Source organism: Chiloscyllium punctatum, chromosome X (genome assembly GCF_047496795.1).
Source record: "Chiloscyllium punctatum isolate Juve2018m chromosome X, sChiPun1.3, whole genome shotgun sequence".
NCBI lineage: Eukaryota > Metazoa > Chordata > Chondrichthyes > Orectolobiformes > Hemiscylliidae > Chiloscyllium > Chiloscyllium punctatum.
In genome coordinates, this window is record NC_092791.1 from 19,792,982 (window position 1) to 19,819,283 (window position 26,302).

Consider the following 26,302-nt stretch of genomic DNA (forward strand, 5'->3'; position numbering starts at 1 on the left):
AGTTGAATCCCCAGGACTTCTGACAGCTCCCATGCATTGCATCACTAGCAAAAAAAAAAATTCAGTTTTTAATCAAACAGTTAACTTTACCAAGCTGCCACTGAATTTCTCAATGCTCTTTTTCTCAACTGTGTCAAGCAAATACTGTGGGCAGATATTGTCAGGAAAGGGCACAAGTCTGAACACAAATAGCATAATAATTCAAAGGGATGAGTCAGCCACAGCAAAGCAACCAGAAGTACCTAAAGAAAAGTATACAAACTAAATCCATACAACCATTAGACTCCACTGCAAATATTGATTTGTCTAGTGGGGAATAAACAATTGCACAGATTTTGATAAGATAGTACAGAAAGGGTTTGAAAAAAAATCACATGCCCATCCAAAGATGAGTTTACTTCCTCAGTTTTCAGAAATGAATACAATGCTTTGCCTGAACAAACTGGCTTCAATACCCTGCTTCATAGAACTTCAATGCCACAGAAATCAAACACTGGATACCTCCCAGTTATAGATGCCAGTCCGAATGAGCTCAATATACTCAGCATAATCTTGAAGCAAGGTTTTGATGCTGTAAACAAATGTAGACTGGCTGAGAGTGCTGTAGTAACGTGCCAGGCAACCTACACAAACGCCCAGGAGATTTCATTGCAGGAATGTCCAATGCGTGCAAGGAACTAGTCTTCCAATGGGGAAAGTTTCACACTGCAATGGCATTTATACCTTGCTTTAGCAAAAAGATTTGCAGATGCCAGTCTGTAGGCTATCATCAAATTCAAACTGATTATGGTGGGTTCTGACAATAGTATTTTAAGTGGCCATCATTACAACGCAAGCATGCCAGGTTGTTATTAAAGCTTTAGAGACCGAGATGGCAGACTTACATTGACATTCTACTCAATGATGAGTAAGATCCGACTTCCAGTCTAGCACTTGAATTTCAGGCTGTCGTCCCAGTGATAATTTTGATGACATTCTCCACGGCGGGAGATTCCAGACATTTACTGTTTGCGACAAATTGTTTAACAATAGCAAAAACAGCATGGCTTTCTCAGTTCTTGAGCAGTTACATCGATATAGTAGAAGAACTGCTGCTGTATATTAGAGCAAACGGGGTAGCCAGTGGAATCTTCATCTTTCAAGTGTTCCCTCCATGCTGCTATGGTATTTTGCTTCTGACCAAGTCAACTATACTGTGCATCTTTCAGCATATTGGTTCAAAAGATATTCATCCACATGTTGATGCAGAAATAAAAGTAAGGCAATCTGATGCCCTGATAGAAAAAGGGTGACTTCTCTCAGACTGCTTGCTACTAAGTTATTGAACAAAGAGGCAATCATGGCTCCAAGTCAAAAGGAAGGGTTGACAGCAGCATAACGATGGACCTCATCACAGCTCAAGGGAGCTGTTTGAAGCAGAAACTATCAAGATTAGCCAGTTACAGAATATCAGTGGAATTGTGCATTGATTTGAGCAAGAGAACAGGATGAGAAGAATGAGAGGAATGTCATCATGGTCATCATTCAAAACATGGTTAATTTTTAGAAAAAAACTGCACCAAGTTGCAGTAGCATTAAAGTCAGGGATCTTCAAGAGGTCAAGGAAAAGGGACAGGAGGTATTAATGACTTTTTATCAGAAGTAACAACACTAAAGATGTCAGCTCTCATAGTCCTGTCAAGAAGATGAAATTGAAGACTTTCAAGGACACAGAAAAATGTACAGTAACTGAAAGGCAGGGAAATTGCACTGAAAACTGATCATAACTTATTTGCTCGGCTGATGGAGCAGTGAGAAAGTGGACAATGAGACCTTGGTGTATACAATGGGAATGTTACCCTCACCTCTAACCCATCATGATGGATTGATCCCTGATCAAGACAGACAAAGCAAAGCTTTCACATTTTCTTCAGGGGTCAGTCATCTCCAAGTGATTCAACATAAGTCTGGGTTGCTACGGTATTGATTTGAGTCACAAAACCAGAGTCAACATTCAGATAGTCTACTGACCAAGTGCTAAGAGTTCTTGTGAGACAACCCAAAATGGACAAGTCAAGAGAGTCTGCATACCAGACAGATGCAAGGAAGATCAACATTAGGAATGTTGAAAGGAGCAGGTGTTAGCTGGAGGAAAGCAAGTCTCAAACGTTTTGGTTCCTGACCATAAAATCTCAAAACAGTGGACAAAATTTCTTTCAGTTCTCTTGGCTGCACACCTGCAAAAGAGATCATCGATGTCATGAATTTTCTTTGTTGGACACAGAAGTGAATGTCATGCTTTTCGTCAGAATGTTAACACCACAGCTCTGGAAGTGGTGCCAATCCCAGCATTGTTCTCCAACCAAGAAGCAGCCAAACCCACATACACCTACTGCTTTCAGTGCATTTACAGCAGTTCCCATGAGCGTGTCATCATAAACAGTGCTGACACTGACCTTTTAGAGTATGTTTGGCATTTCGCAAGAACCTTGATGCTAAACTCTAACTTTATTCAGAAAGAAGAAACAACACGCATGCAATTAATGTTCATCACATCTTTGATCACAAGTACAGTACGCACGCTGCTCTCATTGGGTTACACCATTTCTTAGAATGTGACTCAGTCTGTGTGCTGCATGGAATGGGAAAGGTGAAATGAAGAAAGGTCCTGATTACGAGCAAAAAAGCACTGGGCAACATCTGATAAGGTAGGGATATAATTTTCTGTTTTGCATTCTGTCTGTGAACCAGAGGCATGCGCTGTTAACAAAGAGGCAGGTCGGATGACAAGATGTGAACCAAGCCAGGTGTCAAATGGTCGGAACTGGATGCTGCGCAGAGAAGCACTTGCCACCAAAGTTTCATGACACATTCTGCCAAATCCTACTCTGCAAGGCACAGCGGCCTAGTGGTTAGCACTACTACCTCACAGCGCCAGGGACCCAGGTTCAATTCCTGCCTCGGGTCACTGTCTGTGTGGAGCTTGCACATTCTCCCCGTGTCTGCGTGGGATTCCGCCGGGTGCTCTGGTTTCCTCCCACAAACCAAAGATGTGCAGGTTAGGTGAATTGGCCATGCTAAATTGCCCATGGTGTTCCAGGATGTATAGGTTAGGTGCATTAGTCATGGGAAATGTAAATTAGTAGGGAATGGGTATGGGTAGGATACTCTTTGGAGGGTCGGTGTGGACTTGTTGGGCCGAGTGGCCTGTTTCCACACTAGGGATTCTATGAACAATACTTTCAGAACATGCCAGAAATCTTATCTCCAAAGGACAATGCATGGAAATGAGAAAATGACTATAGGTTGTTCTGTTATAATGCCAATTCACTGTTATAAAATTGACGAACTGGGGACGCTGTTTTAAAAGTTCATGCTGTAGAAACATGTGTTGGCTATAACACGATTACAGCTCCAACACTTTAAGCGCTAGTTCTAATACGTGAATTTCTGTAACATGGCGTTACACAAGAACGCAACCATCGCGTTGTACAAGAACTGATTGCAGTTGTCATAGTCTGGATGACACTTCCTCCAGCACAAACAAGTGAAATGGAGCTAGCACACTGTTCATGTGAAAAGACACAGCGTGCACAAGAACACTGCTTATTTTCTGAGCAAAGTACTTTACACCAACATCTGCTCGAGTGGAGATTGCAAGAATGCCGCATATTTGCCCTAGACTGCTACAGGTTGAAACACAGGTAAAGGAGTTGGAAACCAGGATACAGTTGAAGGAAAGATAATCAGGATTAAGACACAAATAGCTTGAGAATGAAATGTATTAAGGCATTACAAGAGATTGCAATAAGTTCTCAATTAGGTTTCCTGTGGATGGACTTGAATCCAGAGATCACAGTAAAGACAGGTGGTGAGATTCAGCCACAAAAATGGGCATGCAAATGGAGAACTGGCTCAACAAGGGCAGGACTGAATACTAAATATATCTGGATACAATAAGGAACTTGGGAAAAGCAGGCAGAAAAAAGACAATATGAAGGTGGTTTAAAGATAGGAAATGATTACGGTGAAGTGATTGTTCTTCAGCCTGAAGTTAGGTATACAATGGGGCTCCCAACAGCTAGGTCCTTGGATACCAGAATCCTTGACATCTAGTAATGCCCTGGGTGTGGCATGCAGTCTATCACATGGCTGAGTAGCTATTGCTGAATGCCAGCAGGAACCACAATTGAATGGTCTCCTGTGCTGTAACCATTATGTGACTATCTATTGAGGCATGAAGTAGGACTGTGACGGAATATGCCCCAACTGACCAGACTGGTGCAGTCCCAACATGTAAGTTTAACAGGATCCAAGATAAAGCAGTCTAGTTGATAAGCGTTTTATCCATTGCCTTCAATATTCACTCTCTGCATTACTGACAAAGAGTGGCAAAATCTACAAGATGCACGACAGCAAATCGCCAAAGCTCCTCCAAGTACACCTTCCAAACCCACGGCTATGTCCACCTAGAAGGACAGGGCACCACCTACTAGCGCCCCTCCGAACTACTCTCCACCCTGATTTAGAAATGTATTCCTGTTCCTTCAGTGTCACTGAGTCAAACTCCTGGAACTCCTGCCGTAATGACTTTGAGAGTCTGCTTATACCAGACGGATTACAGCACTTCAAGAATGCAGTTCACTATCTTTACTAGGGCAATCAGGGTTGGGGAACAAAGGTGGTTTTGTTCAACACTCACATCCCAGGAAAGAATAAAAATAGTCAAAGTGACAATTGCCCATACCATAATGATAAGAGAGATTATGAGTGGGTGGAAGGCAGAACAAGGTGGGGGGGGGGGGGGGGGGGTTAGATGGCGAGGTATGCTAGTAAAGCAAGGCAGATGTACAAACACAGGATGAACAGCACTGAATGCTAGCTCAGGAAAGTTCCAACAGTCCAGGCTCAGGAGAATGTAGTACAAAAAGGTAAAGGATATGGCAGCATTTCGAGGTGGCTGCTTGGATAAGCAGGGTGGGGTAGGAAGGGACAACAGCAGCAAATAAGGTCACAATGGGAAAAATGGTTAAAAGACAAAATTAGTGGCACTATTTAAATGCATGTAGTATGCAGAATAACAAATGAATTAACAGCAGAAGAGATCAAAGCTAGGAACTACATTTTCAGGGTTCTGTGACTTTCTGAAGGCAGGAAAGAAATGGTGGTGGGGTAGCATTGCTGGTATAAAATGGAATAAGAATGATAGCAAAATTGGAAGCGATAGAATCCCTATGGGTGGAGGTAAGAAAGAAAAGGGGAAAGACAACACCAGTAGGAGTAGCCCATAGGCCCCACTCTAACAATGGCTATATGGTGGAATTGAGAATAAATCAGGAGATAATGTGGGCATGTAACAAAGGCAGATTATGAGTGATTTTAATTCTCATGTAGATTGGGATAGTCAGATCAGCAGAGGTAGCCACAGGGAAGAATTCATAGAATGTATTTGGAACAGTTTCCTAAAACAATATGTGGTGGAACCAACCAGGGATCAGACTATTTTAGATCTGGCGATGTGTAATGAGGCAGGTTTAATAAATGATGGTAGAGTAAAGATGCCTAGGGAACAGTGACCATAACATGGTAAAATTTCACATTCCAGAACAAAAGTAGCTCACTCGATTGGCACTACATCCAACATCCATTCCCTCCACCACCGACGCTCGGTAGCAGCAGTGTGTATGATCTACAAGAGGCATTGCAGAAAATTCACCAAAGCTCCTTAGACAGCATCTTCCATACTCTCAACTACTACCAGCTAGAAGAACAAGGACAGCAGATACATGGGAACACCAGACACTGCAAGTTCCCCTCCAAACTACTCACCATCCCGACTCAGAAATATAATCGCCTTTCCTTCACTGTTGCTGGGTCAAAATCCTAGAATCCCTTCCCTAATGGCATTGTGGGTCAACCTACAACACTTGGACTGCAGTGGTTCAAGAATCAAAAGGGGCAGCACAGTGGTACAGTGGTCAGCACTGCTGCCTCACAGCACCAGGGTCCCAGGTTCGATTCCAGCCTCGGGTGACTGTCTGTGTGGAGTTTGCACATTCTCCCCGTGTCTACGTGGGTTTCCTCCGGGTGCTCCAGTTTCCTCCCACAGTCCAAAGATGTGCAGGTCAGGTGAATTGGCTATGCTAAATTGTCCATAGTACTAGGTGCATTAGTCAGAGGGAAATGGGTCTGGGTGGGTTGCTCTTCGGAGGGTCGGTGTGGACTGGTTGGGCCAAAGGGCCTATTTCCACACTGTAGGGAATCTAATCTAATCTAATTTAGCCCACCACCACCTTCTCAAGGGCAAATAGGGACAGGTAATAAATGCTGCCCAGCTAGCAATACCCAGATCCCAAGAATTAATTTTTAAAAATGCAGTTTGAGAGGGACAAACCAGAGTTGGAAACAACTGTGCTAAGCTTAAATAAGGGTAATTATAAAGGCATGAGGACAAGAGCTGGCTGGAGTGGACTGGAAAAGGAGTTTAGCAGCAGAGACGGTTGAGGGACAATGGTAGATGTTTAAGAAATTAGTTCACAGCACACAAAGATTTATCACAGTGAGAAAGAAGGATTCTAGGAAGGAGTTAAACCAATCATTGTTAACCAGGCAAGTTAAGGATAGCATCAAATTGAAAGAAAACACACAATGTGGTAAATAGTAGCAGAAAACCAGAAGTTTGGGGAAGTTTTAAAAACCAACAAAAGATGACTTTTGAAAAAAAGGAAGATAAATTGAGGAGAAACTTGAAAGTAATATCAAGAGGGAGGGTAAGAGCTTCTGTAAAACATATAAATATGAAGAGAGACAGAGAGAATGAGGCTGGAGACATATTAGTGAGGAACTAGGAAATAGCAGAGGAGTTAAACAAATACTATGCATCAGTCTTCACAATAGAAGACACTAACAGCATCCCAAAATACTAAATAACCAAAGGGCAAAAGGTGGTGAGGAAATAAATACAATAACTATCATTAGAGTGAAAAAGGTGCAAGGGAAACTAACAGAGCTAAAACCTGAACCTTAGGATATTAAAACTAGCAGTTACCAAGATAGTGGATGCACTGGCAATAATCTCCCAAGAATTCTCAGATTCCAGAAAAGTCAGGACTGGAAAACTGCCAATAGACAATAGGTGCAGGAGTAGGCCATTCTGCCCTTCGAGCCAGCACCACCATTCATTATGATCATGACTGATCATCCTCAGTCAGTATCCTGTTCCTGCTTTATCCCCACAACCCTTGATTCCACTATCCTTAAGAGCTCTATCCAACTCTTTCTTGAACGAATCCAGAGACTGGGCTTCCACTGCCTTCTGGGGCAGAGCATTCCATACACCCACCACTCTCTGGGTGAAGAAGTTGCTCCTCAACTCTGTTCTAAGTGGCCTACCCCTTATTTTTAAACAGTGTCCTCTGGTTCAGGACTCACCCATCAGCAGAAACATGCTTCCTGCCTCCAGAGTGTCCAATCCTTTAATAATCTTATACGTCTCAATCAGATCCCCTCTCAGCCTTCACATTTTCAAATAAAACAAATATAACACATTTAGTTAAAAAGGGAAGTAGACAAAAACAAAAAGCAGGTAACTATAGGCCAGTTAAGTTTAGCGTCTGTTATGAGGAAAATAAGAGAGTGTATTATAAAGGACGTAATAGCAAAGCATTTAGAACTGAACCGGTGGAACACCACTCGTGACATAAGATCATAAGAATTAGGAGTAGGAACAGGCAGTGCAGCCATTCGAGTCTGCTCCACCATTTAATACGATCCTGGCTGATCTCAGCTCAGCCTCAACTCCACTTTTCTGCACGCTTCACAGAGATGGTTAATTAGTAATAGTTTAAAGGGCTATCTCCCCAAATTTATTCAGTGGCCTGGTGTCCACCACACTGACATAGTGAATGCCACAGATTCACAACTCTTTGAGAGGACAGTGAAGGGATATGGGCCAAACAGAGGTAAGTGGGACTAGTCTGGTTTGGGAACACAGTCGACATGGACTATTTGGACCGAAGGATGTTTCCATGCTGTATGACTCTACAACTAATTCCTCCTCATCTTGGTTTTAAATCTACTGCCTGTTAGGCTGAAATTGTGACCTTTTGTTCTAGATTGCTCTACAAGGAGAAACATTCACTCAACGTCTTGTCAATCTACTTTAGCATCTTAAATACCTCAATCACATTGTCTCATCATTCTAAATTCGAGTGAGTACAGGCCGAAGCTGCAAAATTTGTTTTCATAAGGCAAGCCTTTCATCTCTGGAATGAATGTAGTGAACCTTCTCTTAACTGCTCCAATATATAGAAACATACCAAACTGAAACAGCAGTCAGCCATTCAGCTCTTAGAGCGTGTTCCACCAACTCCTGCTTTCTCCCCATATCCTTTTGTAGTGATTAAAACGAGGGATCTCATTGACTATAAGATCCTTGATTCGGCTGTTAACTTGGCCCAATCAGGGAGCCCTGGCTGATAGATATAAACAGGAGTCTCTTACCCTCTGAGAAAGCCTCATTCCTGATTAGATTAGATTCCCTACAGCATGGAAACAGGCCCTTCAGCCCAACCAGTACACACCGACCCGCCGAAGAGTAACCCGCCCAGACCCATTTTCCCTCTAATTGATGCACCTAACACTACAGGCAATTTAACATGGCCAATTCACCTAGCCTGCACATCTTTGGATTGTGGGAGGAAATTGGAGCACCTAGAGGAAACCCACACAGACACAGGGAGAATGTGCAAACTCCACACAGATGAAGGGCTTTTGTCCAAAACATCGATTTTCCTGCCTGACCTGCTGTGCTTTTCCAGCACCACGCTAATCTTGACTGCTTGTCACTGGTCACTCGGGTATTTCCTTTCTCCTGGTGGTGGAATATAAATAAAGATTTACGTACTTGTTGTTCTTCACTGTGTCCTACACCTGCACACACACATGGGTGCTGGGAAAAATAAGCACTACCGCTGTCAAAAAAAAAGAAAATAAATAAGCAGGAGTCTATCCCTATCCTCCCCTTCACTGTAGAAAAGGAAGAAGAAAATAAACAGGAGTCTCAGAAGGTCTCCTCACTGGCTGGTCACTACCTATGTAAGTAGAAGGGTGATTTGGTGATGGGATACCGGTCTCTGTGAAATTACTTCACTTTTGATCCCTTTACGACAAAGAACCATATCTCCTTCTGTCTTGAAAGGTCTACTATGTTTTGGACTCAACAGTTTCCTGTGGCAGAGAATTCCATAGGCTCAGCACTCTGAATGAAGAAATTTCCCTTTTCAGTCCTAAAGGCGTTACCCCGCATCCTTAGATTATGAACCCTGGTTCTGGAATCCCCGGTCATTGGGAACATTGTTTCTACGTTTACCCTGTCTAAACCTGTTAGAATTTTAAGTTTCTACAACATCTCTCACCCCCTCCACCCAAATTCTTCTAAACTCCAATGAATATTGTCCAAGCTGATCTAGTCTCTCCTTATACGTCAGTCATGGCAATAAATCTGGTCAACTTTGTTTCATTCCGTCCACAGCCGGAATACCCTTCCTCAGGTAAGGTTACCAAAACTGCACACAATACTTCACGTGTGGTCTCACCAGGCACTGTACAAAACATCGTTACTCATGTAGTCAATTCCTTTCACTATGATGGTCAACATACTTTTGCCTTCTTTCCAATAGCTGCACCAGCACGCTAGCTTTCAGCAACTGGTGTACAATGACTCCCAGGTCTTATTGTACCTTCCTCCTACCCAATCTATCACCATTCACATATTCTTTCCTCTTTTGGTACCAAAGTGGATAACATCATATTTATCCCCATTATACTGCATGTGTTTGCCACTCACTTAAATTGTCCACCACACATTGAAGCATCCCTGCATCCTCCTCACAGTTCACCCTCCCCCCCAAGCTTCATTTCATATGCAAACTTGGTGATATTGTATTTCATTGCCTTATTGAAATAAGGGTAGGGCAGTTGACATAGTTTACATAAATAGCGCACTTTGAGAAGATTCGTAGCTCAGGTTCAGGTTCTGGATGTACGTTTGCTAGATCCTTCCAGCTCAGCGAGCAAACCTACATCCAGTTTACATGGATTTCAGCAAGGCCTTCACAAGGTCCCAAATGGGAAATTATAGAGTCGTAGAGACGTACACGGAAACAGACCCTTTGGTCCAACCAGATAGCCCAAACCAATCTAGTCCCATCAGCCAGAACCTGGCCCATAACCGTCCAAACCCTTCCTATTCATATACCCATCCAAATGCCTTTTAAATGTTGTAATTGTACCAGCCTCCATCACTTCCTCTGGCAGCTCATTCCATATACGTACCACCCTCTGTGTGAACAAGTTGCCCCTCAGGTTTCTTTTATATCTTTACCCTCTCACCCTAAACCTATGCCCTCTAGTTCTGGACTCCCCCAGGGAAAGACCTTGTCTATTTACCCTATCCATGCCCCTCATGATTTTATAAACCTCCATAAGGTCACCCCTCAGCATCCGATGCTCCAGGGAAAACAGCCCCAGCCTATTCAACCTCTCCCTATACCTCAAACCCTCCAACCCTGGCAACATCCTTGAAAGGGTTCAGAAAAGATTTACAAGTTTCATAACATCCTTCTGATAGGAAGACCAGAACTACACGCAATATTCCAACAGCGACCTAACCAGTGTCCTGTACTCAATACTCTGACCAATAAAAGGAAAGCATACCAAATGCCTTCTTCACTATCCTATCTACCTGCGGCTCCACTTTCAAGGAGCTATGAACCTGCATTCCAAGGTCTCTTTGTTCAGCAACACACCCCGAGGACCTTACCATTAAGTGTATAAGTTCGGCTAAAATTTGCTTTCCCAAAACGCAGCACCTCGTATTTATCGAAATTAAACTCCATCTGTCTCTCCCTGTATTCCATGAGATCCAACCTTGCTAACCAGTCTCCCATGGAGAACCTTGTCAAACACCTTACTGAAGTCCACATAGGTCACGTCTACCACTCTGCCCTCATCAATCCTCTTTGTTACTTCTTCAAAAAATACAATCAAGTTTGTGACACATGATTTCCCACACACAAAGCCATGTTGACGATCCCTAATCAGTCCTTGCCTTTCAAAATACAGGTACATCCTGTCCCTCAGGATTCCCTCCAACAACTTGCCCACCAGTGACATCAGGCTCACCGGTCTATAGTTCCCTGGCTTATCCTTACCACCCTTCTTAAACAGTGGCACCATGTTAGCCAACCTCCAGTCTTCCGGCACCTCACCTGTGACTATCAATGATACAAGTATCTCAGCAAGAGGCCCAGCAATCACTTCCCTAGCTTCCCACAGAGTTCGAGGATACACCTGATCAGGTCCTGGGGATTTATCCACTTTTATGCATTTCCAGATATCCAGCACTCCCTCCTCTGTAAAAAGTTCATGGGGAGAAAATGAGGACTGCAGATGCTGGAGATCAGAGTTGACGAGTGTGGTGCTGGAAAAGCACAGCTGGTAAGGCAGCGTCAAAGGAGCAGGAGAATCAATGTTTTGAGCATAAGCTCTTCATCAGGAATGTGGGGATGGCCCAAGGGGGCTGAGAGATAAATGGGAGGGGGAGTGGGGCTAGGGGGAAGGTAGCTGAGGATGCAATAAGTAGATGACTTTAGGGGTGAAGGTGATAGACCATAAGACATAGGAGTGGCAGTAAGGCCATTCGGCCCATCGAGTCCACTCCGCCATTCAATCATGGCTGCTGGGCACTTCAACTCCACTTACCCGCATTCTCCCCATAGCCCTTAATTCCCCAAGACAACAAGAATCTATCAATCTCTGCCTTGAAGACATTTAGCGTCCCGGCCTCCACTGCACTCTGCGGCAATGAATTCCACAGTCCCACCACTCTCTGGCTGAAGAAATGTCTCCGCATTTCTGTTCTGAATTTAGCCCCTCTTATTCTAAGGCTGTGTCCACGGGTCCTAGTCTCCTCACCTAACGGAAACAATTTCCTAGCATCCACCCTTTCCAAGCCATGTATTATCTTGTACGTCTCTATTAAGTCTCCCCTTAATCTTCTGAACTCCAATGAATACAATCCCAAGATCCTCAGCCGTTCCTCATATGTTAGTCCTACCATTCCAGGGATCATCGTGTGAATTTCCGCTGGACACGTTCCAGTGCCAGTATGTCCTTCCTGAGGTGTGGGGACCAAAACTGGACACAGTACTCCAAATGGGGCCTAACCAGAGCTTTATAAAGTCTCAGTAGCACAACGGTGCTTTTATATTCCAACCCTCTTGAGATAAGTGACAACATCGCATTCGCTTTCTTAATCACAGACTCAACCTGCATGTTGACCTTTAGAGAATCCTCGACTAGCACTCCCAGATCCCTTTGTACTTTGGCTTTACGAATTTTCTCACCGTTTAGAAAGTAGTCTGTGCTTTTATTCTTTTTGCCAAAGTGCAAGACCTCGCATTTTTTCACATTGAATTCCATCAGCCATTTCCTGGACCACTCTCCCAAACTGTCTAGATCCTTCTGCAGGATTAGTGGTGCTGGAAGAGCACAGCAGTTCAGGCAGCATCCAACGAGCAGCGAAATCGACGTTTCGGGCAAAAGCCTCTGCAGCCTCCCCACTTCCTCAGTACTGCCTGTCCACCTATCTTCGTATCATCTGCAAACTTCCCTAGAAGGCCCCCAGTCCCTTCATCCAGATCATTAATGTATAATGCGAACAGCTGTGGCCCCAACACTGAACCCTGCGGGACACCGCTCGTCACCGGCTGCCATTCTGAAAAAGAACCTTTTATCCCAACTCTCTGCCTTCTGTCAGACAGCCAATCCTCAATCCATCCCAGTAGCTCACCTCAAACACCATGGGCCCTCACCTTGCTCAGCAGCCTCCCATGTGGCACCTTATCAAAGGCCTTTTGGAAGTCTAGATAGACCACATCCACTGGGTTTCCCTGGTCTAACCTGCTTGTCACCTCTTCAAAGAATACTAGCAGGTTTGTCAGGCATGACCTCCCCTTACTAAATCCATGTTGACTTGTTCTAATCAGACTCTGCTCTTCTAAGAATTTAGAAACCTCATCCTTAATGATGGATTCTAGAATTTTACCAACAACCGAGGTTAGGCTAATTGGCCTATAATTTTCCATCTTTTGTCTTGATCCTTTCTTGAACAAGGGGGTTACAACAGCGATCTTCCAATCATCCGGGACTTTCCCTGACTCCAGTGACTCTTGAAAGATCTCAACCAATGCCTCCGCTATTTCCTCAGCCACCTCTCTCAGAACTCTAGGATGTATCCCATCGGGGCCAGGAGATTTATCAATTTTAAGACATTTTAGCTTTTCTAGCACTATCTCTTTTGTAATGACAACCATACTCAACTCAGCCTCCTGACTCCCTTTAATTGTTGGGATATTACTTCTGTCTTCCACTGTGAAAATTGACGCAAAGTACTTGTTAAGTTCTCCTGCCATTTCCTTATCTCCCATCACTAGGCTTCGAGCATCAGCTTGAAGTGGCCCAATGTCTACTTTGTCAGAGACAAGGGTGGGAAGGAAGGTGGACAAGTAGGACAGGTCATGAGGACGTTGCTGAGTTGGAAGGTTAGATCTGGGATAAGGTGGGGGGAGGGGAAAATGAGGAAACTGGTGAAATCCACACTGATGCTATGGGGTTGGACAGACCCAAGGCAGGTGATGAGGCATTCTTCCTCCAGGCATCGGATGGTTGGGGCTTGGCAGTGGATCATGGGATCAAGCTCATGGGACCCAGTGTAACCTGGCAAGATGGATCCAAAATTAGCTTCATGATAGGCGAGAGGGTGGTAGCAGAAGGCTGTTTGTGTTACTGGAGCCTGGTGATGTCTCACAGGTATCAGTGCTAGGTCCCATTATTGGTTGTGACATTCAGAAGTGGGAGGGATAAGTACGTTTGCGGATGACAGACATTGGCCAGATGGTTGACAGTGAGGAGGAAGGTGCCAGGATACAGAAAGATATAAATGGAGCAGGCAGATCAGTGGCAGAAAATATTTAATCCTGATAAATTTGAGGTGATGCAGACCTCTGATGTGACAGGTGAATAGAGTAGTTAAAGCGGCATATATGAAACTTGCGTTGATTAGTCATGGCATAGATTAAGAGAGCAGGGAGGTTATGTTGGAGCAGTAAATAAATCTTTGGTTGGGCCACAGCTGGAGTATTATGTGTAGTTCTGGTCACTGCAATATCGGAAGGACGTGATTACACTGGAGGGGGTGGAGAGGAGATTCCCCAGGATGTCGCCTGAGCTGGAGTATTTCAGCGATGGAGAGAGACTGGACAAGCTCGGGTGATTTAATTTGGAGCAGCGAAGGTTGAGGGACAATCTGTTGGAGCTGTATAAGATTATGAGGGGCGCGGACAGGAGGATTAGACAGCAACTGTTCCCTTTAGTTGAAGCGTCATAACAAGGGGCATAATTTTAAACTGAAAAGCAGGAGGTTTAGAGAGGATTTGAGGCAAAACATTTTCACCAGGAGGGTGGTGGAAGTCTGGAATGCACTACCTGGAAGGGTTGTTGAGAGGGGAAACCTCACAACCTTTTTAAGAATACTTGCATGAGCACTTGAAGTGTCATCACATTCGAGGCTACGGGCCTATTGCAGGAAACTCGGACTAGATTAGATTAGATTACTTTCAGCGTGGAAACAGGCCCTTCGGCCCAACAAGTCAACACCGACCCGCCGAAGTGCAACCCACCCAGAACCATTCCCCTACATCTACCCCTTCACCTAACACTACGGACAATTTAGCATGGCCAATTCACCTAACCTGCACATTTTTGGATTGTGGGAGGAAACCGGAGCACCCGGAGGTAACTCACGCAGACACGGGGAGAATGTGCAAACCCCACACAGACAGTCACCCAAGGTGGGAATTGACCCCGGGTCTCTGGCACTGTGAGGCAACAGTGCTAACCACTGTGCCAACTAGTGGTATATTTTTAGCAGGACAGACTTGATGGGCCAAAGGGCCCCTTTTGTACTGCATGATTCTACAAATCATTAATATATAGTGAATAGCTAGGTCCAAGTTACTGCCTGTCACTCAGAAAACCCATTTCGTCGTACTGTTTCCTGTCTGCCAGTCAGTTCTGTCAGTACACTACTCCCAATCCCCTGCACTCTAATTTTACATGCTAGTCTCATATGTGGGACCTTATCAAAAGCCTTGAAAGTCAAAGTAAACCCACATCCACCGGCTCTTCCTCATCAACTCTCTGAGTTTATCCCAAAACAATCCACTAGTTTGCCAAGCATGATTTCCCTTTCATAAATCCGTGCTGAGCTTGTCTGATCCTGTCACTGTTTTCCAGGGAGTATCACTAAATCTTTTATAATGGACTGAAGCTTTTTCTCTATGACCAATGTCAGACTGACTGGTCGATAATTTCTTGGTTTCTCTCTTTTTTAAAATAGTGGGGTTACATTAACTACCCTCCAATCCATAGGAACCGCTCCAGAGTCTAGAATATTGAAAGATGATCACCAATGCATCCATTATTTCTCATGTCACCTCCTCAAATACTCAGGGATGTAGATTCGCAGGTCCTGGGGATTTACCTACCTTTAATCCAATAAATTCCCCACCATTTTTGGGGTGTTATTTGTGTCCTGCTTTGTGAAGACAGAACCAAGACTGCCATCTTTGCTCCTCACTATAAACTTGCTGTTTCTTACTCCAAAAGGGACCTACATTGGTCTTCACTGTTTTGTTTTCCTTGTCACATGCCTATTGAAGCTTTTGCAAGCAGTATGCATGTCATCACAAGCTTACTCTCATCCTCTATTTGGCACCTCTCAAAATCAATCCTTTTGTCCTCTGCTGAAACCAAAACTGTTTGCTGCTTTATTTGTCCAATTTGTATGCCCTTGGATCAAATATTCCAAATTTCCCTCATTAGCCATGGTCAGGCCATCTTTCCTGTTTTGCTTTATGCCAGACAGAAATAAACAATTGTTTCAGTTTTTCCATACACTCTTTAAATGCTTGCCATTGTCTATCAATCATCACCCTTCTAATAGGATTCCCCAATTTATCATAGGTTGTTTTTATTTAGGTTGGCAGGATGGCTGTTTATTGCTACTCTGTGCTTCCTGTTAACCAATCAAATTTCTATCCACACCATTATATTACCCCCACCACAAGCTTTTATTTTCCTCAATAACCTTCTCTGGGTGAAGAAGTTTCTCCTCATCTCTGTCCTAAATAGTCTACCCCGTATTTTTAAGCTGTGTCCTCTGGTTCGGCACTCACCCATCAGCGGAAACACTTTTCCTGCCGCCAGAGTGTCCAAACCTTTAATAATCTTATATGTCTCAATCAGATCCCCTCTCAGTCTTCTAAACTCAAGGGTATACAAGCCCAGTCGCTCCAGTCTTTCAGTGTAAGGTAGTCCCGCCATTCCAGGAATTGACCTCGTGAACCTACACTGCACTCCCTCAATAGCCAGAATGTCTTTCCTCAAATTTGGAGACCAGAACTGCACACAATACTCCAGGTGTAGTCTCTCCAGGGCCCTGTACATCTGCAGAAGAATCTCTTAGCTTCTATACTCAATCCCTCTGGTTATGAAGGCCAGCATGCTATTAGCCTTCTTCACTACCTGCTGTACCTGCATGCTTACCTTCATTGACTGGTGTACAAGAACACCCAGATCTCTCTGTACTGCCCCTTTACCTAAATTGATTCCATTTAGGTAGTAATCTGCCTTCCTGTTCTTGCCACCAAAGTGAATAACTATACATTTATCCACATTAAACTGCATCTGCCATGCATCTGACCACTCACCTAACTTGGCCAGGTCACCCTGTAATCTCCTAACATACTCATCACATTTCACCCTGCCACCCAGCTTAGTATCATCAGCAAATTTGCTAATGTTATTGCTAATACCATCTTCTATATCATTAACATATATTGTAAAAAGCTGCGGTCCAAGTACTGATCCCTGCGGTACCCCACTGGTCACTGCCTGCAATTCCGAAATAGAGCCGTTTATCACTACTCTTTGTTTCCTATCAGCCAACCAACTTTCAATCCAAGTTAGTACTTTGCCCCCAGTACCATGTGCCCTAATTTTGCTCACTAACCTCCTTTGTGGGACTTTATCAAAAGCTTTCTGAAAGTCCAGGTACACTACATCCACTGGATCTCCCTTGTCCATCTTCAGAGTTACATCCTCAAAAACTTCCAGAAGATTAGTCAAGCATGATTTCCCCTTCATAAATCCATGCTGACTCTGACCTATCCAGTTACTGCTATCCAGATGTGTCATAATTTCATCCTTTATAATAGACTCCAGCATCTTTCCCACCACTGAGGTCAGACTAACTGGTCTATAATTTCCTGCTTTCTCTCTCCCACCTTTCTTAAAAAGTGGTATAACATTAGCCACCCTCCAATCCGCAGGAACTGATCCAGAATCTATCGAACTCTGGAAAATAATCACCAACGCATCCACGATTTCTCGAGCCACCTCCTTCAGTACCCTGTAATGTAGACCACCAGGCCCCAGGGACTTATCAACCTTCAGACCTAACAGTCTCTCCAACACCAATTCCTGGCAAATATAAATTCCCTTCAGTTCAGGTCCTTCAGCCACTGTTACCTCGGGGAGATTGCTTGTGTCTTCTCCAGTGAACACAGATCTGAAGTACCAATTCAATTCTTCTGCCATTTCTTTGTTCCCCGTAATATATTCCCCTGTTTCTGTCGTCAAGGGCCCAATTTTAGTCTTCACCATTTTTTTGCTTTTCACATACCTAGAAAAGCTTTTACTATCCTCTTTTATATTATTGGCCAGTTTACCTTCGTACCTCATTTTTCTCAGCTTATTTCCTTCTTAGCAATCCTCTGTTGTTCTTTAAAAGCTTCCCAGTCTTCCATTTTCCCACTTATCTCTGCTATGTTATACTTTTTCTCTTTTAACTTTATATGTTTCTTAACTTCCCTCGTCAGCCACGGCCACCCATGCCTACTCCTAGGATCTTTCTTCCTTTTTGGAATGAACTGATCCTGCACCTTCTGCATTATACACAGAAATATCTGCCATTGTTCCTCCACTGTCATCCCTGCTAAGGTATTGCACCATTGAACTTTGGCCAGCACCTCCCTCATAGCTCCATAGTTCCCTTTATTCAACAGAAATATTGTCGCTTCAGATTGTACCCTCTCCCTCTCAAATTGCAGATTGAAGCTTAGCTTGCTATTATCAAAATATTCTTAGAGGAATTCTTTACCACAAAAGGCTGTCAAGGCTGCATCATTGAGTACATTCAAGGCTGAGATAGACATTTTTAATGAATAAAGAAATCAAGGATTATGGGGGAAAAGGCAGGAAAGTGGAATTGAGAATTAAGGGCCGCGATCTCATTGAATGGTGGAGCAGACACAATTGGGCTAAATGATCAACTTATACTCCTATATTTTATGGAGAAGTGTTGGAGGACATGATGTCAAATGTTGTATACTACATGGTGAATGGTCAAAAAGGATGAGGAGAAACAGTCACAGTCACATAGGATGTCCTGTGGCTTTAATAGAAGCTGTTTCTGGATCATGTAAAGGCCCTTTAATATCAGAGGAATTCAAATATGGAAAAGGTCTGGGAAAAGATGGAAATGGAGGTGACAACACATTCATGGACTTAAAGGGAGGTTGGAGATAGGGCAGTAGTTTGCAAGTGTCAAGTGGTCAAGCACTGTTAGGAGATGGGTGATGATGACATGCATTTGATGTCAGATGGTTTTGCACAATTCTATGCATACACTGATGGGATTTTTTCTCTGAAAAGGAAGAGACAGAACAGCTTCCAGTTTCATACATTAATGGCCACAAAAACAGTTCAGCTGGCTTGGCCACGTCACCAAAGTTACACAATCACCTCCTATCCATTAGGTCATGCAATAAGCTCCTACTGAACATGGCAGACGGTGACCTAAAGTGAACTGACATTGAACTGTCAATAAAGATCTCCAACTGGTCAACAAAGTGTACAGTGAGGCAATGTTGCGACAGGAGGATGGGGCAAAAATGACTGCAGGTGCTGGAAACCAGATTCAGAGTTGGAGTGGTGCTGGAAAAGCACAGCAGTTCAGGCAGCATCGGAGGAGCAGGAAAATCGACGTTGTGGGCAAAATGAAGGACTTTTGCCCGAAACGTCGATTTTCCTGCTCCTCGGGTGCTGCCTGAACTGCTGTGCTTTTCCAGCACCACTCTAATCCAGGAGGATGGGGCGTTTGGGCTACCTCAGTATCTCTTGCATTTGGAGATATGCAGATATTTTAAAGACTGAGGCAGTGACAATAGATTTAGGAGAGATAACATCTGAAGAGGCAGTAAACCAAAAGCAGAAATCTTAAAAGTTCTAACGAAAAGTTCGTGACCTGAAACGTTAGCTTTGTTCCTCACTCCACAGATGCTGCCCGACCTGCTGTGTATCTCAAACTTTTTCAGCTAACATGGGAGACAGGTGGGGAAACTGGACGATCCAAGTTGAAACTTTGGACAGATATGGCGTTTATTTTTTTCAAAAACATATGCAAATTTCAGAAAGTAAAGAAGGGGAACATCGCGCAGCATGGGCAAAGTGGTAATTAACGCACAAGTGCCTACTACCCGTCAATAGTTCTGAGAAGTAGGTACATTTTTTTTTAAAAAGTTGAGACTACAAAGCTGTAGAGTCTGATTTAAGGTGAGCATGAACACTTGGGGGGGGGGGGGGGGAGAGAGAGAGAGTGAAGAGGGGCGGGGGTGTGGAGAAAGGCGTGTTTCTATGTAGGATGGTTAAAATGAAACTCAGACATCAAAACTTCAGATCTTTGACCAGATCCTCAAGAAAGAAATACCTCAGGCCTATAGAAAAAGTAAAAAGGCCCGAACACCATCTCCGCTTCACAGACAACAGAGAGGGGGTTAAACCAAACTCCAACTTGGATTAAGGTTGGTAAACCAGGAGTAATACTTTTAAAGTGGATTTTCTTCCCTATTGTCCTCGCTTGAGGGCTTGCACTCTGGGCTTATTCTTGAACAAAGTCGCCCTAGAACCCAGGCTGCGGCCTGGCCGAGTTACACGGCCTAAATATCCAGGCCACCCTCCCGCATCCACACAACCGAGCTCCAAGAGCCTGCTTCCCTGGCTCGGGTGAGCGGTTGGATCGAGTGACTCACCGGGAGACACGCTCCTCACAGCATCCGCTCTGCATCAGCCTCGGGCGGCAAATTTACAAAACAAAACCCCCGACCGCAGCGCAAATGAGGGAAAAAAAACACCCTGTCGAGTCTACCAACAGCACGCCGGGAAATACCGCATCTGTCCCACAGCGGGATCTGAAGCCAGCGCAGCCATGCCTACTGTTGGCAACGAGCGTCTACACTAACTGTTCACTGCCGCCATTTTAACTACTGGCGAATTCCAAGCTAGCAAATGTATCTTCCACAAAAACTGGTTCATTTCGCTCTTTAAAATGTCTGGAAATATTAAAGATGTCTTTTATCTTAAAAAATATTTTCTAAGGCTGTTTCCCCCTTGTTCTTTGCGTCACTGGCCACCATATTTTTTTCTGCGAATTCTAAAAAGTTATGCTCAAATATCCCAACAGATTCAAAACTCCCACATTTCGCCCTACGACCCGAAACGAGACTGTACTGTCAGTTAGTTATATTTTCAGTTTAGTAATCTGCAATTCTGCATCTAATGTTTCAAGGAATACCACAGCTGAAGATATTCCTACAAGCACCAATACCAACATGAACAGACAGTTCTGTGATATCTACATTAGAACCTTAAGCCATGAGAAGGCCTATCGAACATGGATATAATTTACAGCTTAGACATAAACAACATGGAATTTACAAGCTTAAATAAGCATACCTTATTGAAAAGAAGGATGTAGAAACATTGGAAGCAATTCAGAAAAGGTTTACAGGACTAATAGGTGGCATGAGTCGAGAGTGTGATGCTGGAAAAGCACAGGTCAGGCAGCATCCGAGGAGCAGGAGAACCGACATTTCGGGTGTAAGCCGAATACAGGGCATGGACAGTTTACTTTATGAGGAAAGGTCAGACAGACTAGGTTTTTGTCTACTCGAGTTAAAAGTGAGGTGTAACTTGAGTGCAAGATAAGAAAGATCATGAGAAACCTTAACAGAGTAGTTGTGGAAAGAAGGTTTCCTCCAGTGGGAAAATCTGTACATAAAAAAGTAACGATTTAAATTTTTTTTGTTGCCCATTTAAAACACAAAGGCAAAAAATTCTCAGTGAAGCACATGGCTTTAGAATTTAGCTTCCACAATATTTTCAGAAAGTGTGTCATGGATTTCTTTTTTTAAAAAGGAGACATAGTTACATAGATTCTTGGTAAGTAAGTGAATGAAAAATATCATGGGTAGGCAGAAATGTGGATTAGAAGTTACAATTAGATCAGCCTTAACAGCAGACATAAGGGGCCAAATAGCCTACTCCTGCTACATGTTCATACAATATATGCTGCTCCTGATTTAAAACTTGGGTAAATTACCACAAGCTACTTTGAATTCAGCTACTTATAATGAATCACAATCAATCAATCAAATAGTGCAACAATTATATATACTTTATTGCATATAATAACTAAAAAGACAATCCTTTACATAAGTTAAGCCTCACAACCCAATTTTGCCAATTAAATGGTGGAATTTAGCTACAAATTCCAACCAACAGCATCTCTCTGTGGATGTGTCCCAGGTTCAATTTTTGTGCAGTGTTATTCTTCAACATTCTGCTATCGGGAAGTCCTGCTGTTGAATTTTTATACAATGTGTCCTTCAAGATTATGGTGTGATAGTATTGATGATCCTTTAGATTTTTTGTCTTCCACAATATTGCAAGTCTGCAGGTTGCCTAATCACATTTGTTCCTTGTTACATTTGACAACTGTCTATTTGAAGAGACAGCTTTTTTGTGATTAACTCCTTAAATTCTTCTGTAGATCAATCATATTGTTGTGATATAAGGCAGCTAGTTATCAAACAGATGTTAAAACAGTTTTATATGTGTAGCTTTGACTCCTTTTCCCAGGCAACTGAATTCCTTTCAATTCCTGTACAAGTTTGTCTAGAACAAACTGCTAAAAGGACAAAGACAGAATTATTGCTGATTCTTTTAAATCTATGAACAGTGATTTAAGTAGTCTACATTATCACAGACTAAAAAAAAAGTTACTCTACAAAACAGTAAAATTTGTTCAGACCGTAAGCATGACCCTGACCTTCCTGTTGCCTAGCATTTAATCTCCATCTTGCTTACACTCCTGAGCATTCCAGTCTTCAGTGTGCTACATTGTTTCTCAAGCTTGTGGTGATCTTCACCAAAACAATCTCAATCTCATCTTTAGGCTCAGCCCTTTATAGCCTTCCAGGCTGTTGAATTCAACAAGTTTAGGCCATAAATGGAGTTAAGTTTGTTTACTGTTGCTTTTGCTGGTAGTTTTTTTCCTAATTTCTTCCACTTTGAATGAGGGGATAGCAATTGTCCAAATGCATTCACACCACATCAGGACACATTGGGAAAAGTAAAGAAATACTCACTGCCTTTGACTTTTTTTTAAAAAAAAGGAAACCTTGTCATTTAGTCTCACTTGCCCACCCCAAATCCCATGACAGAACAAAAGGGAAGACCTATCTCCAAATGCACCATCCCTTTAACTTACACAGGACCCATTCAATTTTTCATCTATCCTCATGAATGGTTAACTTTATGCATTACTTTAAATTTATTTATGCATGGAATCGAGGCATCACTGGCTAGACCAGCATTTGTTGCCGATCCAGAGTCACACTCAAGGTGGCAGTGGTGAGCCACCTTGAGCCACTGCAGTCGGTGTGGTATAGTACTCTTATATTGCTGTTCAGAGGAAGTTCCTGATGAGACTGATGGAGCAGCAAAATATTTCCAAGTGAGGCTGATAAGTGGCTTGGAGAGGGACTTGCAGCTGGTGGTGTTCCCACGTACCCGGTGCCCTCAACCAAAGTTCTGCTTGGGCCATTCGGCTCCTGACGTCATTACAGCCTTGGTTCAAACATGGCCAAAATGCCTGCAGAGGGGAAGGGAGTGTGACACATTCAAGTGTGCCATAAAAAGGAGTCCTGGCAAAACTGGAATCATTGGGAACCACTGTTGGTTGGAGTCATACCTGATGCAAAAAGACAAGGGTTGTGGTTGTTGATGGTCAGTCATCTCAGCCTCAGGACATGTCAAGAGGAGTTCTTCAGGGTAGTGTACTAAACCCAACCATCTTCAGTTGCTTCATCAATGACTCTTTTCTCCCCCCTCAGTTGAGTAGACAATATCTATGAACGCGGTGGTTACCAAAGCCAGCCAAAGTTTGGGAACATTTGCTCACATCTGTCCACCATTTACAAGATATAAAAGTTAGGAAACTGATGGAATACTCTTCCCTGCCTGGATGTCAGCTCTGGAGAACATTCAAAAGGCCAGGTAGGCCACTTGATCAGTACTCGATCCACTACTCGATCCACTACTTACTCCCCCCACCACTGACAGGGTGATATGAATTGCCTGTTAAGCCACTTCAATTCACTCAAGTATACTTAGTGGGAGGGTTTCAGGATTTTAACCAACAGGAATTAGACTCAGCACTGGCAATAAATTTGTTTTCACTGTCAGAAGTATAGTGTACTTACACGACACTAATAACAAGCCTTACAAACTTGCCATGGCAAGTTTTGTTCAAGTCGACAAACACTCTCACCATTTGATATTTTCAAATGCCAAGGTAAAAAAGGAAAGGTCATTTTTGAAGGTAACAGTTCATGTGGAGAGGTTTCACATCACAGCTGTTCAATATCTGAAAGCAAAGATAGACTTCTCTTCCCCAGAAATTGAGTGACTCTTTTACATTTCCAGGCTATTGCTCAGAGACCTCGCAAAACTTGGGGGGGGGGGTTTAAGCCAAAAAAAAAAAAGGGTTCTCAGCATCAAATTGAAGGTAGAGTCAAGTCACTTTAAATGTTTTCCAGTAATTTCAAAATCAGTGATTGGCACAAAACTATGGAAGTGATGACAACTAGCATGAGATTAAAAGATCTCATCTTTTTGACAAACTAATTAGTTTGACCACATGCCCATTACAGCAGAAAACTACCGACGTAATACAGAAATAGTCTTTAGTATAAAGATGGTATACTGTAGAAGATGACGAAAAGCTCATTCAAAAAAAAAACACACACACCCACCTTGGGATTTTCCTTTTTAACCAAAAAAGGGACTGCACCTCATCAGTAACCCATCCCAGACACCCTCAACCAATATACAGATAACATTAGATCTCAAATTTATAACTTCACAGGAATCAACTACATTAAAGAGCTGAGCATGCAAACTGCATTTTTTTTTTGGTTCTATACCAGACTGAAAAAAAGAAAGAAAGAAAGAGAGAGTTAATACCAGTGCACCAGACAAAGTTAAGGAATGCCTTGGGCTTGTGCACTCAGTAAGATGACATTGACTACCAAGGGAAATTGAAAGTGTCAATACTCTTCTAAAAATAGTATGAAGGGTCATTAAATGGCAAAGTAGATAGAGCTCTCTATTAGATTCAAGCCAGGCCAGACGATGGCACACAGTCCAAGGTGAAGTTCCACACTTCTGCATCATCCAATCATATTGAAATAAATAAATATTTACTGAAAAGGATATCAAACATCATTGAAAGGGACTGGAAGAAGTGGCAATTGTTTTATTGAAGCTACATTAGAGGAATCCTGCCACCACTGGCAAATCACCTCACTGCCCTGGGATGAAAAACTGGAGGACTGGAGATTCTGTTGCAGACAACTATTCAATGATACCACCTTATCTCCTTCAACTCTACACTGGGTAGAGTCAGAGAGCAAAGCAAAATCTCTCAAGAACTCAACCAGGAGGTAAACCTCTGCATGGATTTATGCTGGCGAGGGATGGAAAGAAACAAAAAAAAAGTCACACTTACTCTCAACCTCAAATTACATGCAGTAGTTAACAAAATAAAATGATCATCCTTTTATAGTCACTCCCCTCCCCATTAAACAAGATTTCTTGTTTGCAAAATATTTATCATTTCCAAGATGTCCCCATCAGCTCAACAGTCAGACTTTTACCAAACAATTCATTTTTCCTTCAATGTGAACATCACATTAAAATATGTCTCATCAAACACTCCCAGGTCAGATACAACATAATGTTAGATAGAGGGTGAAGCTTCCTCTACACCAAACACCGAGAACAGGGGCAGCAAAGGATTAAATACAAGTTAACATTGCTTCTAATTGGTTCTCAGTAGATCAGCTGACACCCCAGAGGAGTTTCCTCCACTGTACTAACACGCACAAATGACAAGCCAATGGCTTCTGAATAGGACAAGCCAGGTCAGGGACAGATTGGTGTCTCTGGATTCATTGTCTGCAGAAACTGACAAAATATCTAATATGGAACACATACAGTCAGCAGGAAGATCTGTGTGTACATTAATTGATAGTTTTAATCAAAATCTTCAAAAATTTATTTTGCTCCCATAAACTGAATTGTTCGAGCAAGAATTTCTTCTGGAAATATCCAACGGAGGAGAATGAGAGATCACCAATGGACAGATTACAGCAAAGTAAGAGCACTGATACATTACTCCGGCTGGAAATCACTTCCCAGCCGTTCAATTTCATCCACAAAAAAGTTGATGTCCTCCCGGCTGACCTGCGGACTGATCAGGACCTGTCGGAAGAAGTTCACTTTGGTTCCATGGTGCTGGTAACCCACCATCATGCTGCCTCGCTTCATCATTCGCTCCTTGATAAATGGGGCAACCTGAAAAACAGATATAGTGGTCAAAAAGGTGAATGAGAAACAGGTAAGTGAACAGGCACAGCCACCTTTTAAAGTCTTTCTGCCAAAACTGTGCTTGTATCTTCAGGTATTAAGTTCCAGGGAGGTCACATTTTGGTTCCAAGTAGTCACCATCTAACTGTGAGTGGTTCTGGCACAGGGAGTCTTCAACAGTGGTCTTTTGCCTACTGCCTTACTTATACTACAGTAGTCACTAGAGAATGCAAGGTCCAAGTTAAGCTTTGCATTCAAGCAACAAGATAAATGGACTACGCATTTTTACTTAATCTGAAACTGGACTAAAACACCCAGTCTAACTTCTTTGCCTATTTGTTCATGGATACTGCAAGACAAGAACTGTATGAATTATGGGAGTTGGGTTATCCAAGTCATGAGCAATTATAGTGACTGAGTATTATGGGTC

General features: G+C 43.0%; 2 protein-coding genes across 8 annotated transcripts in view; both read right to left on the reverse strand.

The window, feature by feature from the left end:
- The window catches only part of LOC140471118 (zinc finger protein 148-like), a 75,154-nt gene extending 54,792 nt beyond the window's left edge, over nucleotides 1–20,362 (reverse strand). Inside the window, exon 1 of one of the 3 annotated variants that reach the window (XM_072567004.1) lies at nucleotides 20,193–20,362. The gene's annotated coding sequence lies outside the window, so the exon portion shown is untranslated. The remainder of the gene's footprint in view (nucleotides 1–20,192) is intronic. The other 2 variants (XM_072567006.1, XM_072567005.1) reach the window with 2 other exon arrangements.
- A 1,233-nt stretch (nucleotides 20,363–21,595) lies between these two features.
- The window catches only part of csad (cysteine sulfinic acid decarboxylase), a 56,603-nt gene continuing 51,896 nt past the window's right edge, over nucleotides 21,596–26,302 (reverse strand). For 4 of the 5 annotated variants that reach the window (XM_072567063.1, XM_072567064.1, XM_072567062.1 and 1 more), the window contains one exon: nucleotides 21,596–25,860. In XM_072567063.1, coding sequence (XP_072423164.1) covers nucleotides 25,678–25,860 — 183 coding nt within the window. In that variant the 3' untranslated portion in view covers nucleotides 21,596–25,677. The remainder of the gene's footprint in view (nucleotides 25,861–26,302) is intronic. The other variant, XM_072567065.1, reaches the window with a different exon arrangement.